This window comes from Pseudophryne corroboree, chromosome 5, assembly GCF_028390025.1.
Source record: "Pseudophryne corroboree isolate aPseCor3 chromosome 5, aPseCor3.hap2, whole genome shotgun sequence".
NCBI lineage: Eukaryota > Metazoa > Chordata > Amphibia > Anura > Myobatrachidae > Pseudophryne > Pseudophryne corroboree.
This window is the reverse complement of record NC_086448.1, coordinates 522,578,179-522,591,797: the sequence shown is the minus strand read 5'-3', so window position 1 is coordinate 522,591,797 and position 13,619 is coordinate 522,578,179. Positions and strand designations below refer to the sequence as shown.

The 13,619-nt window shown below is 46.5% G+C and overlaps 1 protein-coding gene across 1 annotated transcript in view; it reads left to right on the top strand.

Annotated features, from left to right (window-relative positions):
• Window positions 1–13,153, top strand: part of BLOC1S5 (biogenesis of lysosomal organelles complex 1 subunit 5) — a 192,802-nt gene extending 179,649 nt beyond the window's left edge. The window contains exon 5 of the mRNA XM_063923123.1: window positions 12,568–13,153. Within this exon, the coding sequence (XP_063779193.1) occupies window positions 12,568–12,741 (174 nt within the window). The 3' untranslated portion in view covers window positions 12,742–13,153. The remainder of the gene's footprint in view (window positions 1–12,567) is intronic.
• The last annotated feature ends 466 nt before the right edge of the window (window positions 13,154–13,619 follow it).

Here is a 13,619-nt window from a genome sequence, read left to right as displayed (position 1 = left end):
CAACAACATGGTTGGCTCCTAAACTTGCCAAAGTCACAGTTGAGTCCGACAAAACGACTGTCGTTTTTGGGAATGATTCTGGACACAGAAATACAGAGAGTTTTTCTTCCAGAAGAGAAAGCTCTGGAAATTCAGAGTCTGGTCAAACAAATTCTGAAGCCAGCGAGAGTGTCAATCCATCAATGCACTCGAGTGCTGGTGAAAATGGTGGCGGCCTACGAGGCCATTCCATTTGGCAGGTTCCATGCCAGAGTGTTTCAGTGGGATCTGTTGGACAAGTGGTCCAGATCTCATCTGCACATGCACCAGAAAATAATCCTGTCATCCAAGACCAGAATCTCACTCCTGTGGTGGCTGCACAGCTCTCACCTCCTAGAGGGGCGCAGGTTCGGGATTCAGGATTAGGTCCTAGTGACCACGGATGCGAGTCTCCGAGGCTGGGGAGCAGTCACACAGGAGGAAACTTTCCAGGGAAGATGGTCAAGCCAGGAAGTTTCTCTACACATAAACGTGTTGGCGTTAAGGGCCATTTACAACGGCCTTCTTTAAGCGGAACGTCTTCTTCGCAACCTGCCCGTCCTGATCCAGTCGGACAATGTGACAGCAGTGGCGCACATAAACCGCCAGGGCGGAACAAACAGCAGAGCGGCAATGGCAGGGGCCACAAAAATTCTCCGCTGGGCGGAAAGACATACAAGCCCTCTGTCGGCAATATTCATTCCAGGAGTGGACAACTGGGAAGCAGACTTCCTCAACAGACACGATCTCCATCCCGGAGAGTGGGGTCTTCATCAAGAGGTCTTCGTAGAAGTGACAAGTCTTTGGGGAATTCCTCAAATAGACATGATGCGGTCCCGCCTCAACAAGAAACTTCAGAGATATTGTTCCAGGTCAAGAGACCCTCAAGCAATAGCAGTGGACGCCCTAGTGACACCATGGGTGTTTCAGTCTGTGTACGTGTTCCCTCCGCTTCCACTCATTCCAAAGCTGCTGAAGATCATAAGAAGGACAAAGGTTCAGGCAATCCTCATTGTTCCGGACTGGCCAAGAAGGGCTTGGTATCCAGATCTTCAGGAATTACTCATGGGAGATCCCTGGCCTCTTCCTCTATGAGAGGATCTGTTACAGCAGGGGCTGTGCGTATTCCAAGACTTACCGCGTCTTCATTTGACGGCTTGGCGGTTGAGCGTCGCATCCTAGCCCGAAAGGGTATTCCCATTGAAGTCATTCCCACACTTCTTCAGGCTAGAAAAGAAGTGACAGCGAAACATTATCACCGTATTTGGAGGAAATATGTGTCTTGGTGTGAGTCCAAGAAGGCTTCTACGAAAGAGTTTCAGCTAGGTTGGTTTCTCCATTTTCTGCAAGCAGGTGTGGATGCGGGTCTAAAGTTGGGCTCAATTAAAGTGCAAATTTCGGCCTTATCAATTTTCTTTCAGAAAGAATTGGCCTCCCTTCCGGAAGTTCAGACTTTCGTGAAAGGCGTGCTGCACATCCAACCTCCGTTTGTGCCCCCAGTAGCACCGTGGGATCTTAACGTGGTGTTACAGTTCCTTCAATCACATTGGTTTGAACCTTTGCAGAAGATAGAGTTGAAATTTCTCACGTGGAAAGTGGTCATGCTGTTGGCCTTGGCATCCGCAAGGCGGGTGTCTGAGTTAGCGGCCTTGTCTTACAAGAGCCCTTATTTAATCTTCCATGAAGATAGAGCGGAGTTGAGGACTCGTCAACAGTTTCTACCGAAGGTGTTTTCAGCATTCCACATGAACCAACCTATTGTGGTGCCTGTGGCTACGGCCGCCTTCGCTGAGTCAAAATCCCTCGATGTGGTTAGGGCATTGAAGATTTATGTCGTTAGGACGACTCAACTTAGGAAAAGAGACGCTCTGTCCTGTATGATCCCAACAAGATTGGGGCTCCTGCTGCCAAGCAGACTATTGCACGCTGGATCTGTACTACGATTCAGAATGCTCATTCTACAGCTGGATTGGCGTTACCGAAATCAGTGAAGGCCCACTCTACCAGGAAGGTGGGCTCGTCTTGGGCGGCGGCCCGGGGGGTCTCGGCGTTACAGCTTTGCTGAACGGCTACTTGGTTGGGTTCAAACACTTTTGCAAAATTCTACAAGTTTGATACCCTGGCTGATGAGGACCTCATGTTTGGTCAATCGGTGCTGCAGAGTCGTCCGCACTCTCCCGCCCATTCTGGAGCTTTGGTATAAACCCCATGGTTCTTGAAGCATCCCGAGCATCCTCTAGGACGTAAGAGAAAATAGGATTTTAATACCTACCGGTAAACCCTTTTCTCTTAGTCTGTAGTGGACACTGGGGAACTGGTACTTTAGTACCATGTGGTATAAATCGGGTCCACTGGAGCCTGGCACTTTAACAAAACCTTTAGTGTGTGTATGTGTGTGCTGGCTCCTCCCCTCTATGCCCCTCCTACCAGACTCAGTCTAGGAAACTGTGCCCGAGGAGACGGACAAACCACGAGAGAAGAAACAAATACAACAGCGGTGAGGCAACAAGCCAACACACAACCATAATCAACAAAGGAACGCTAACCGGAACAGAGGATAGCAATGTCCATAACAACAAGGATAGCAAGCTAACCCAACAAAACCAAGGGACCGCTACGGCGGACCAACCAAAACACTTACAGCCAAGTAGGCAGGAACGAAACACTGAGGCGGGCGCCCAGTATCCACTACGGACTACGTGAAAAGGAACTACCGGTAGGTATTAAATTCCTATTTTCTCTAACGTCCTAGTGGACACTGGGGAACTGTACCCAAGATCCCAAAACGGGTGGGAGAGTGCTGAGACCCCTGTAAAACCGCCTGACCAAAATGAAGGTCATCCTTGGCCAAGGTGTTGAACCTATAGAACTTTACAAACGTGTACGAACCAGACCAAGTAGCAGCTCGGCACAACTGTAAAGCTGAGACACCCCAGGCAGCCGCCCAGGAAGAACCCACCGACCTCGTCGAGTGGGCCTGAATAGACGTCGGCAAAGGCAGAGCCGCCGTAGTTTAGGCCTGTTGAATAGGCAACCTGAGCCAACGAGCAATAGATTGCTTAGAAGCTGGCCGACCAATCTTGGTGGCATCATAAAGGACAAATAGTGAGTCAGATTTCTGATGATGGGCTGTCCTTCTGTCATAAATCCTCAGAGCTCTCACCACATCCAAGGACTCTGGGCCCACAGAAGCGTCAGATAACACCGGAACCACAAGAGGCTGATTCACGTGAAAAGTTGACACCACTTTAGGCAAAAAATTAGTTCAGCCCTATCCTCATGAAAAATCAAGTACGGCTCTTACATGATAAGGCCCCCAATTCAGACGCCAATGCCAGCAACATGACAGTCTTCCAAGTGAGAAACTTGGAAGACTGTCGGACTCTATCTACAGAACTTGCTTAATAGTTATTGGTTGTGTTACACACAGATTGTGTTTCTGTTATGGTTAGCCTGTTGCTGCCATTGTTCATGCCGTTGACTGGACTTATGTTAAATGCCATGTTGTACGGTGTGTTGTGGTGTGAGCTGGTATGTATCTCACCCTTAGTTTAACAATAAATCCTTTTCCTCGAAATGTCCGTCTCCCTGGGCACAGTTCCTTTAACTATAGTCTGGAGGAGGGGCATAGAGGGAGGAGCCAGCTCACACCCATTAAAAGTCTTAAAGTGCCCATGTCTCCTGCGGATCCCGTCTATACCCTATGGTTCTTGAAGCGTCCCCAGCATCCTCTACGGACTAAGAGAAAAGGATTTACCGGTATGTATTAAAATCCTATTTTTCCCTATCTGGGGGTGGGTGGAAGCACTGTGCCCTATCACCCCAACAATCACAGCTACAACCGAGTAACTTTAAAATTTATTGGCCCCCTTAGCAGCTATAGTCTGCAGGTCACCAGACAATATTTTCCATCGCTACAGAAAAATATTTTTTCCATACATGGAGGGGTGGCATAATATGCCCTATGTCCCACATACTAGCCTTCACACACATGGGGACACACTGTCTTAAGAGGGTAGTCTCTTTCAAATAATATGCCCCCTCATTAGTACTTGTCTGGTGATCAGGCAACCGAAACAGTACATAACAAAAAATAATTTTTTCAGAAATGGGGGGGATGTATAGCACGTAAGTCCCCCATCTTGGACGAGATTTACGCACACCAGCTGTCAGCCCCGGGTGCCCAACAGAAATGGTAGGCCTTTTGTTGGGCTACAATATAAGTGTATAACTAGCGACAATGAAAATTAGGGCGGAAAAAAAGAATTTCAAGTGCCAAATAGGGGCACATCCAAATAGCCATGGTGCTTAGTGCGCAGGTAAAACATATTTATCATACGTCTTAGAGGATTCTAGGGTCCTCTTCATGACCATGGGGTATAGACGGTTCCGCAGGAGCCATGGGCACTCTCAAGACTTTTCAATGGGTGTGAACTGGCTCCTCCCTCTATGCCCCTCCTCCAGACCTCCGTTTTAGAAATGTGCCCAGGCAGACTGGATGCACTCTGAGGAGCTCTACTGAGTTTCTCTGAAAAGACTTATGTTAGGTTTTTTATTTTCAGGGAGAACTGCTGGCAACAGACTCCCTGCTTCGTGGGACTTAGGGGGCAGAAGAAGGAAACAACTTCCTGAAGAGTTTCATGGCTCTGCTTCTGGCTGACAGGACACCATTAGCTCCTGAAGGGTACTGAACGCTAGCCGTGTCTAGATGCTCACTCCCACAGCACGCCGTCACCCCCTCACAGAGCCAGAAGTCAGAAGACAGGTGAGTAGAAGAAGACAGATCTTCTATCAAGAAAAGTGACGGCTGAGGTACAGCACGGCTGGCGGGAGCGTAGCGTGCCATTGCTGCCCACACACACAGGCACTGCAGGGCGCGGGGGGGGGGACGCCCTGGGCAGCAAAAAACACCTCTATAAACTGGCAAAAAGGGGGCATAAGATGCCCAGGCACAGCCCTACTCCCGCCAGTATAAATATTATGAAAAGTTTCTAAGGTAGAAAGGGCGGAGCTTCTTCCTCAGGCAGCCAGCACACTGCTCAGTGCCATTTTCTCTCTCCTCAGGCTGCAGAGACATCGCTGGTCCTCCTTCACTTCTGACTACAAGTATCAGGGTGCAAAACGGGGGGGGGGCACAAGCGAATTTGGTGCTTTACAAGGGTGTTTTACTGTGTAAAAAGCGCTGCATGTCAGTGGGCATTCTGTGTTCACAGGCATTAGATACTGGCGCTGTGATTGTGAACTGGCTGCTCCTAAACTGTGTCCGTCTGACAGATTTTACTGTGGGTCTGTCCCCTAAAAGTCTCAGTGTGTCTGTGTGTGTGTTGTACATGTGTGTAAGACATGTCAGAGGCAGGGAGTTCCTCCCCGGAGGAAACCATTTTAGGGACACAGAAGTGTAATGTGGTGGCGCTGCCGGCACACCAAGAGCCTGCATGGGTGAAAGAAATACGTGATTATATGCATCATATCAATAGGAGATTAGATAAGTCTGAATCTCATGCTGAGTGCTGGAGAAAATCTGTGGAGGATGTGATTTTTCATGGCTCTGTTCTTCCATCCGCAGGCGACCCCTCTGGGTCACATAAGAGACCATTTGCGAATATTGTGAATACTGATACCGACACGGACACTGATTCTTGTGTCGATGATAGTGACTCCAGAGAAATAGATCATAAATAGGAATAAATATACAATATATGATTGTAGCTATAAGGGAAGTTCTGGAAGTCACGGAAGACACTCCTGTACCTCAGGAGAAGGCTTATTTCTATAAAGAAAAGAAATCCAAGGTTACTTTCCCTCCTTCCCACGAGCTCCCAAGAGAATTCAGATAGCTTATCCTTTCCCGGTGGAGGACAGGAAAAAATGGGAGTCACCTCCTGTGTTAGACAATGCACTGTCCAGGTTGACAAAGAAGGTAATTCTCCCTGCACCTGGCATGGCTTCACTAAAAGAGCCGGCAGACCGAAAGATGGAAACTACATTGAAATCCATTTATGTTGCCAATGGTACGCTGCTCAGGCCCACAATTGCTTGCGCGTGGGTGAGTCGCGCTATTGAAAAATGGTCAGAAAGCGTGTCATCAGAAATTGACACGATTGATAAAGATGAGATACTCCTTAAGTTAGGGAATATCAAAGACGCTGCCGCATACATGCAAGAAGCAATGAAAGATATTGGACTCTTAAGTTCACAAGCCGCTACCATGGCAGTATCGGCTCGGCGGGCGTTGTGGGTTCGCCAGTAAAAAGCGGATGCAGATTCCAAAAGAAATATGGAGGCTCTCCCATATAAAGGTGAGGCCTTTTTGGCGATGGACTGGATGCGTTAGTCTCGGCAGCTACCTCAGGTAAGTCGTCATTTTTGCCCTCTGCGCCTGCACCGGCAAAAAAGACATATCACCCGCACATGCAGTCCTTTCGGCCCAATAAATCAATAAATACAAAAAAGCGAGAGGTTCTTTGCAGGAAGGGGAAAGGGAAAGAAGTCCACAGCGGCTTCAGGTTCCCAGGAGCAGAAGTCTACCCCTACTTCTGCCAAATCTTCAGCATGACGCTGGGGCTCCTTTGCGGGAGGCCGCTCGGGTGGGGGCACGTCTCAAACTGTTCAGCCAAGGTTGGAGTCTGTCTGGCCTGGATCCCTGGGTGTTGCAAATAGTGTCCCAGGAAAACAAGCTGGAGTTTCAAGACGTTCCCCCATGCCGATTTTTCAAATCGACCTTGCCAGCTTAACTTTCCGGAAAGGGAAGCAGTAACAGCGGCAATCCAAAAATTCTGTCAGGATCAGGTCATAGTCCTGGTACCTTTGTCACAACAAGGGGAGGGGTTTTATTCAAGCCTTTTTGTAGTTCCGAAGCCGGACGGCTCGGTCAGACCGAAAAAACCTAAAAAATCTGAATCTCTACTTGAAGCGATTCAAGTTCAAAATGGAATCACTGAGGGCAGTGATTTCCAGTCTGGAGGAGGGGGACTACATGGTGTCTGTAGACATAAAGGATGCTTACCTGCATGTTCCCATTTATCCTCCTAACCAGGCTTATCTGAGATTCGCGGTTCAGGATTGCCATTACCAATTCCAGACGTTACCTTTCGGTCTCTCCACGGCGCCGAGGGTATTCACCAAGGTGATGGCGGAGATGATGGTTCTCCTGCGTCAAAAAGGAGTCCGTATAATTTCTTATCTGGGCGATCTCCTGATAAAGGCGAGATCCAGGGAGCAGTTGTTACAAGACATCACACTCTCCCTGTCAATACTCCAACAACACGGTTGGATCATAAATTATCCAAAGTCACAGTTGGAACCGACGACAAGATTGTCTTTTCTCGTTATGATTCTGGACACAGAAGTTCAGAGTATTTCTTCCGGTGGAAAAGGCTCTGTAAATCCAGAAAATGGTAAAACAGATATTGAAACCATCAAGTGTGTCAATCCATCAGTGCATTCGGTTGTTGGGGAAGATGGTGGCGGCCTACGAGGCCATACAGTTTGGCAGGTCCCATGCCAGAGTATTCTAGTGGGACCTGTTGGACAAGTGGTCGGGATCCCACCTACACATGCACCGGAAGATAATCCTGTCGTCAAAAGCCAGGATTTCGCTCCTGTGGTGGCTACACAGTTCTCACCTACTAGAGGGACGCAGGTTCGGGATTCAGGACTAAGTCCTGGTAACCACGGATGCAAGTCTCCGAGGTTGGGGAGCTGTCACTCAGGGGGAAAGCTTCCAAGGAAAATGGTCAAGTCAGGAAGCCTGCCTTCACATAAACGTGCTGGAACTGAGAGCCATTTACAACGGCTTTCAACAAGCAGTACATCTTCTTCAAGATCATCCCGTGCAGATCCAGTCGGACAATGTAACAGCAGTCGCGTACATAAACAGGCAGGGTGGAACGAAAAGCAGAGCGGCAATGTCAAAGGTGACGAAGATCCTCCTCTGGGCAGAAAGACATGTAAAGGCTCTGTCGTCAATTTTCATTCCGGGAGTAGACAACTGGGAAGCAGACTTCCTCAGCAGACACGATCTCCATCCAGGAGAGTGGGGCCTCCACCAAGAAGTCTTCGCAGAGGTGACAAGTCTTTGGGGAGTTCCTCAAGTAGACATGATGGCATCTCGTCTCAACAAGAAGCTTCAGAAATATTGTTCCAGGTCGAGAGACCCTCAAGCAATAGCAGTGGATGCGCTAGTGGCCCAGTGGGTGTTCCAGTCGGTGTATGTCTTCCCTCCACTTCCGCTGATCCCAAAAGTGTTCAGGATCATAAGAAGAACAAGAGTTTGAGCAATCTTCATTGCCATAGACTGGCCAAGGAGGGCTTGGTACCCAGATCTTCAGGAGTTGCTCATAGAAAATCCTCGGCCTCGTCCTCTTGGCGAGGACTTGCTGCAGCAGGGGCCGTGCGTGTATCAAGACTTACGGCGGCTACGTTTGACGGCATGGCTGTTGAGCGCCGGATCCTAGCCTGAAAGGGTATTCCCAAGGAAGTCATCCCCACCCTTATTCAGGCCAGGAAAGAAGTAATGTCGAAACATTACCACCATATTTGGAGAAAATATGTGTCTTGGTGTGAATCCAAGAAGGCTCCTACGGAAGAGTTTCAGTTGGGACGTTTTCTCCATTTTCTGCAGGCTGGTGTGGAGGCGGGCCTCCGATTGGGTCACTCAAGGTCCAGATTTCGGCCTTGTCAGTGTTCTTCCTAAAACAATTGGCCTCTCTTCCAGAGGTTCAGACATTCGTGAAAGGGGTTCTGCACATCCAGCCTCCATTTGTGCCTCCAGTGGCACCATGGGACCTTAACGTGGTGTTGCAGTTCCTTCAATCAGATTAGTTTGAGCCTCTACAAGAGATAGAGTTGAAGTTTCTCACTTGGAAAGTGGTGATGCTTTTGGCATTGGCATCCGCACAGCGGGTGTCTGATTTAGGGGCCTTGTCTTCTATGGAGATAGGGCAGAGTTGAACTCGTCAACATTTTCTTCCAAAGGTGGTTTCATCTTTCCACATAAACCAACCTATTGTGGTGCCAGTAGTTACTGACACGTTCACTGAGTCAGTCTCTAGATGTGGTTAGGGCTTTGAAGATTTATGTCGCTAGAACAGCTCGAATACGGAAAACAGAGTCTTTGTTTGTCCTGTATGCTCCCAACAAGATTGGGTGTCCTGCTTCCAAGCAGACTATTGCGCGTTGGATCAGAAGTACGATTCAGCACGCTCATATTACGGCTGGATTGCCGTTACCGACGTCGGTGAAGGCCCATTCCACTAGAAAGGTGGGTTCATCCTGGGTGGCTGCCCGGGGGGTCTCGGCATTGCAACTTTGCCGAGCAGCTACTTGGTCGGGGTCAAACACATTTGCAAAATTCTACAAGTTTGACACCTTGGCTGATGAAGACCTCAAGTTCAGTCAATCGGTGCTGCAGGGTCATCCGCACTCTTCCGCCCGTACTGGAGCTTTGGTATAAACCCCATGGTCATGAAGTGGACCCCAGCATCCTCTAGGACGTATGAGAAAACAGGATTTTGATACCTACTGGTAAATCCTTTTTTCTCCTAGTCCGTAGAGGATGCTGGGCACCCGTCCCAGTGCGTACTTTACCTGCAGTTTTGTTATTAGAGTTACACAAGTTGTGTTATACAGGTATTAGTTTCAGCATGTTGCTGTAATTGGTTCATGCCTGTTGGCGTGTGTTCTGTTGAAGGCCATGTTGTGCGGCATGGTTGAGGTGTGAACTGGTATGTATCTCACCACTAGTCTAAAGTAAATCCTTTCCTCGAAATGTCCGTCTCCCTGGGAACAGTTTCTGTAATTGAGGTCTGGAGGGGGGGCATAGAGGGAGGAGCCAGTTCACACCCATTGAAAAGTCTTTAGAGTGCCCATGGCTCCTGCGGAACAGTCTATACCCCATTGTCATGAAGTGGACCCCAGCATCCTCTACGGACAAGGAGAAAAGGATTTACCGGTAGGTATCAAAATCCTGTTTTCCTTGCGCTGTAAACCCGCGACTAATGCACATTAACCCATAGATTCAGGTGAAGTGCACAGAATTTATAGGTTTCTCCACGTGGTAAGTCCCAGAGGGTGCATTAAACAGATTTATCACTCAGGGTGGTTGCATTGAATTGAATCACTCAGTGCAGAATAAGCCCCACAAAGGTTTTTTCTTTTTGTGGTTTTTATAAGACAAAAAAAGCATCACATTTGTTTTTTCTGTACCCTTTCTTGAAATTCAATAATAAACACTTTTTTTGGCCATTTGGATTGTTTTTTTTCTTAGACTTGTTTAGAGTGCCTAAAAAGCCTAATGGTATTTTCTGAAATAGAACAAGGTATAATTTGTGTGGTCCTCAGCAGCGAAGGGGTTTAAAAGCAGATTAACGTTTATATAGAACACATTTTATGCAGTGCTTTATAGAGTAGCATATTTCAGTCATTCATACTGTTCCTTGCCCCAGTAGAACGTGCAATCTATCTTCCATATTCCATGGACACACATACACGCTAAGGATTATTTTTTTCATATCAGAAGCTGATAAAAGTACAAATATAAGAAAAATCACCAGGCAAACTCTAATTAAAATGACCACATCTGAAGCGGTTGGGGATGGGAGACCGGCGGTCCAGTGGCGCACGCAGGGGGGGTTTCCGAGTACCTGGAAACCCCCCACTGAAGACCCTTTATTTTATTTGAGAGACGGAGACAGCTGTGTCTCCGCCTCAGCAAAAGCCGCTAACAGAGAGCTCCGTAGCTCTCTCTGCATACAGAAAGAATGCCCGGAGGGAGCTGCTAGCTGCACATGCTCCCTTCTTCTTAGTGCTGCTGGTCTGGTCTACTCTACGCTCCTGGCCTGGAACTGTATGTAAGTTTGTGAACTGGAAATGTAGAACTGGAACTGTATGTACTGTAAGTTTGTGGATGTATGCATGTATGTTTGTTTGTGTGTGCGCTTGTATGTGCATGTATATGTGCATGTATTAATGTGTGTGATTGCTTTTAATATTATTTTGCACTGATCTATTTTATTGTATTTTTGACCACTGCACCTCTTGTATATATGTATATATTATATGCATGCATCTAGTTTTGTATTGTTTGTTCTTAACTTGTTTATGTATTATTTATGTGTTCTAGTAATGGTAGATAAAACTGTAATTTTCCTGCTGTGCGACCAGGTCAGATAGAGCACTTGCAGGCATGGTCGCATCTGATGCGACCATGCCAGGCAAGTGGTTAAATTGATCTTTTTATAATGCTTGATTAATAATCTTATGCGCCCCCATTGGGGAGTTTTCTCCCAATTTGTATTACTTAAAAGTACAAGTATGATTATGAAGTGTGAGCGAACACCAGAGCAACCAGAGGCAACCAACGCCAAACATACAAACCACACATTGGTTAGGAATTAAACTTATGACATCAGAGCTGTGAAGCAGTGATACTAACCATCATGCCAACCATACTGCCTTGTACAGATGTTGTATTTTCAGCAATAAATAATTGGTGTGCATACAGTAAATCATACAGGTAATTACTGTCTCTCTCAATCTATATGCTTGGCTTTCTGGTGGGTACAGTTGTTAGTGTGAACATAGGGCGTGAGTCATAAGATGTATGGTGTTGCATAGCCAGAGAAGACCTGTTCAATACCGTCCTTCTAACAGGCTAATGTTGCAGGAGGCGCCTGAGATGAAGAGACACCTTCTGACCGCATCGGACCACCATCGCGGCCTTCGTTTCCGGGAACGCAGGCCACCCACACTCTTTGCCCCTAAATGCCCGCAGCTTGTCAGTTATGCTGAGTCTTGGGGGAACTTTGAGTGATTACGCAGGACCCCTTCTGCACATGAGCAGAATAGGTCCTGTGCATGCGCAGACCCACAACAATCGGGGCAGTACACAAAGGACCTAGTTCAAGGTTGATTGCAAAAGCAAAATCTTCCTCTAATGGGCAAAACCATGTGCGCTGCAGGTGAGGCAGGTGTAACGTGCAGAGAGAGTTAGATTTGGGGGGGGTTATATTGTTTCTGTGCAGGGTAAATACTGGCTAATTTATTTTTACACTGCAAATTAGATTTTAGTTTGAACACACCCCACCCAAATCTAACTCTCTTTAACTTACAACTGCCCCACCTGCAGTGCAACATGGTTTTGCCCATTAGAGGAAGATTTTGCTTTTGCAGTCAACCTTAATTAGGCCAAAAAATAGCTGATTTGCGTACTTCTCTGAATTAGAGATGAGTGGATTTGGATGTAACGCCAGAATTAACGCAAGTTCGGTTTTATCCGGATTTTTCTTATTGGCTATCCAAAACACGTGACATCTGTGAGCAAATAAGATGCCATTTTGAGAACTGAGCAAAACCGAACCCGCTCATCTCTGCTCTGAATCAGGCCCATAGTGTATGCCTATTATATATACATGCAGACTGACACACAGAACCAGAAAACTCAAAAGTGTATCTATTTCTTCAGAACACGTAGGATAAAGGCACAGAAGCATGCAAATGATTGTCACATGGTTTTCATTTTATCCTCTCTTGTTTTTTTTTGTATAATAGAGTATTGCAGCAAAAGTTGGGAATGAGAAGATTCGATCCCAGTGGGGCGCATTCATGAAGGAGCAAGAACAGAGGCGGCTGACAGTTGATGAAGAGCACAGTAGGGCGGTGCTGCGACTAAAGGAACAGTATGGACAGATGAAAAGAGAGCTCTCAAAAACAGTCTCCTTTTAAGAACTTTCTTATGCATATCATCAAATCTGCCTTCTGATATGTATTTACCAGCTTACCATTCAGTTATGTCATATTACAGAATAGTAGTAGGCTTCCATTATCTCATTTTTCAGGCATCTGAGGCTGATCGGGCGATGGACTGAGAATAAAGGACAAGTGGTCCACCACTGGCCTGTGAGCTCTGTGGCCAGAGACATAACCGTCAAAAAAACTACATTACCGCTACCAAATTCTGTTTGTTAGAGATCATATCATTTTTTAATGATTGTTTACTTGTTTAGGCTTGCCTGGATCAGTAATGTTTGGAATTAATCCTTTCTGTACAAACATCAACTGTACATTCAATAGCAATATTCATCTTCCATTGTACCTTTTTAAATCATTCAGCAATAAAATAACAAGTTACAGCAAAGGAATCTGTAAAGAAAAAAATATCAACTTGATCAGTTTGAAGAAAAATGTTTTTGTAACATAATTTGGCTTGTACTGTTAACCATTCAGCGGCTGCCACTTTTATATATTACCTTTCTATCTCAATAAGCCAATTTAGGGCTCCGCTGCGTATAAGGCAGGGTATTCAGGTAGTGCAGAGACACATTTTTAGCTGAATCAAAGCACCTCGAGAACCCAGCTGCGCAAAGAACTGTATCGCCTATAAACAGGTTTATGAAAATCTAAGATCAATGTGAATTTCATCCACAGCTAGTATTGAGCAAACGTTTGCCACTTGTGAACTGGCTTGTGATATCTAATCTTCCTTTTATAATGTTTCTTTAGATTTTGCCTCATATAATGTTCAACACAATGTGATGAGGCATTTTGTAAAATATGCCTTCTTGACTCATTTCTCAATGACATACATTTTGAACAAAAAATGT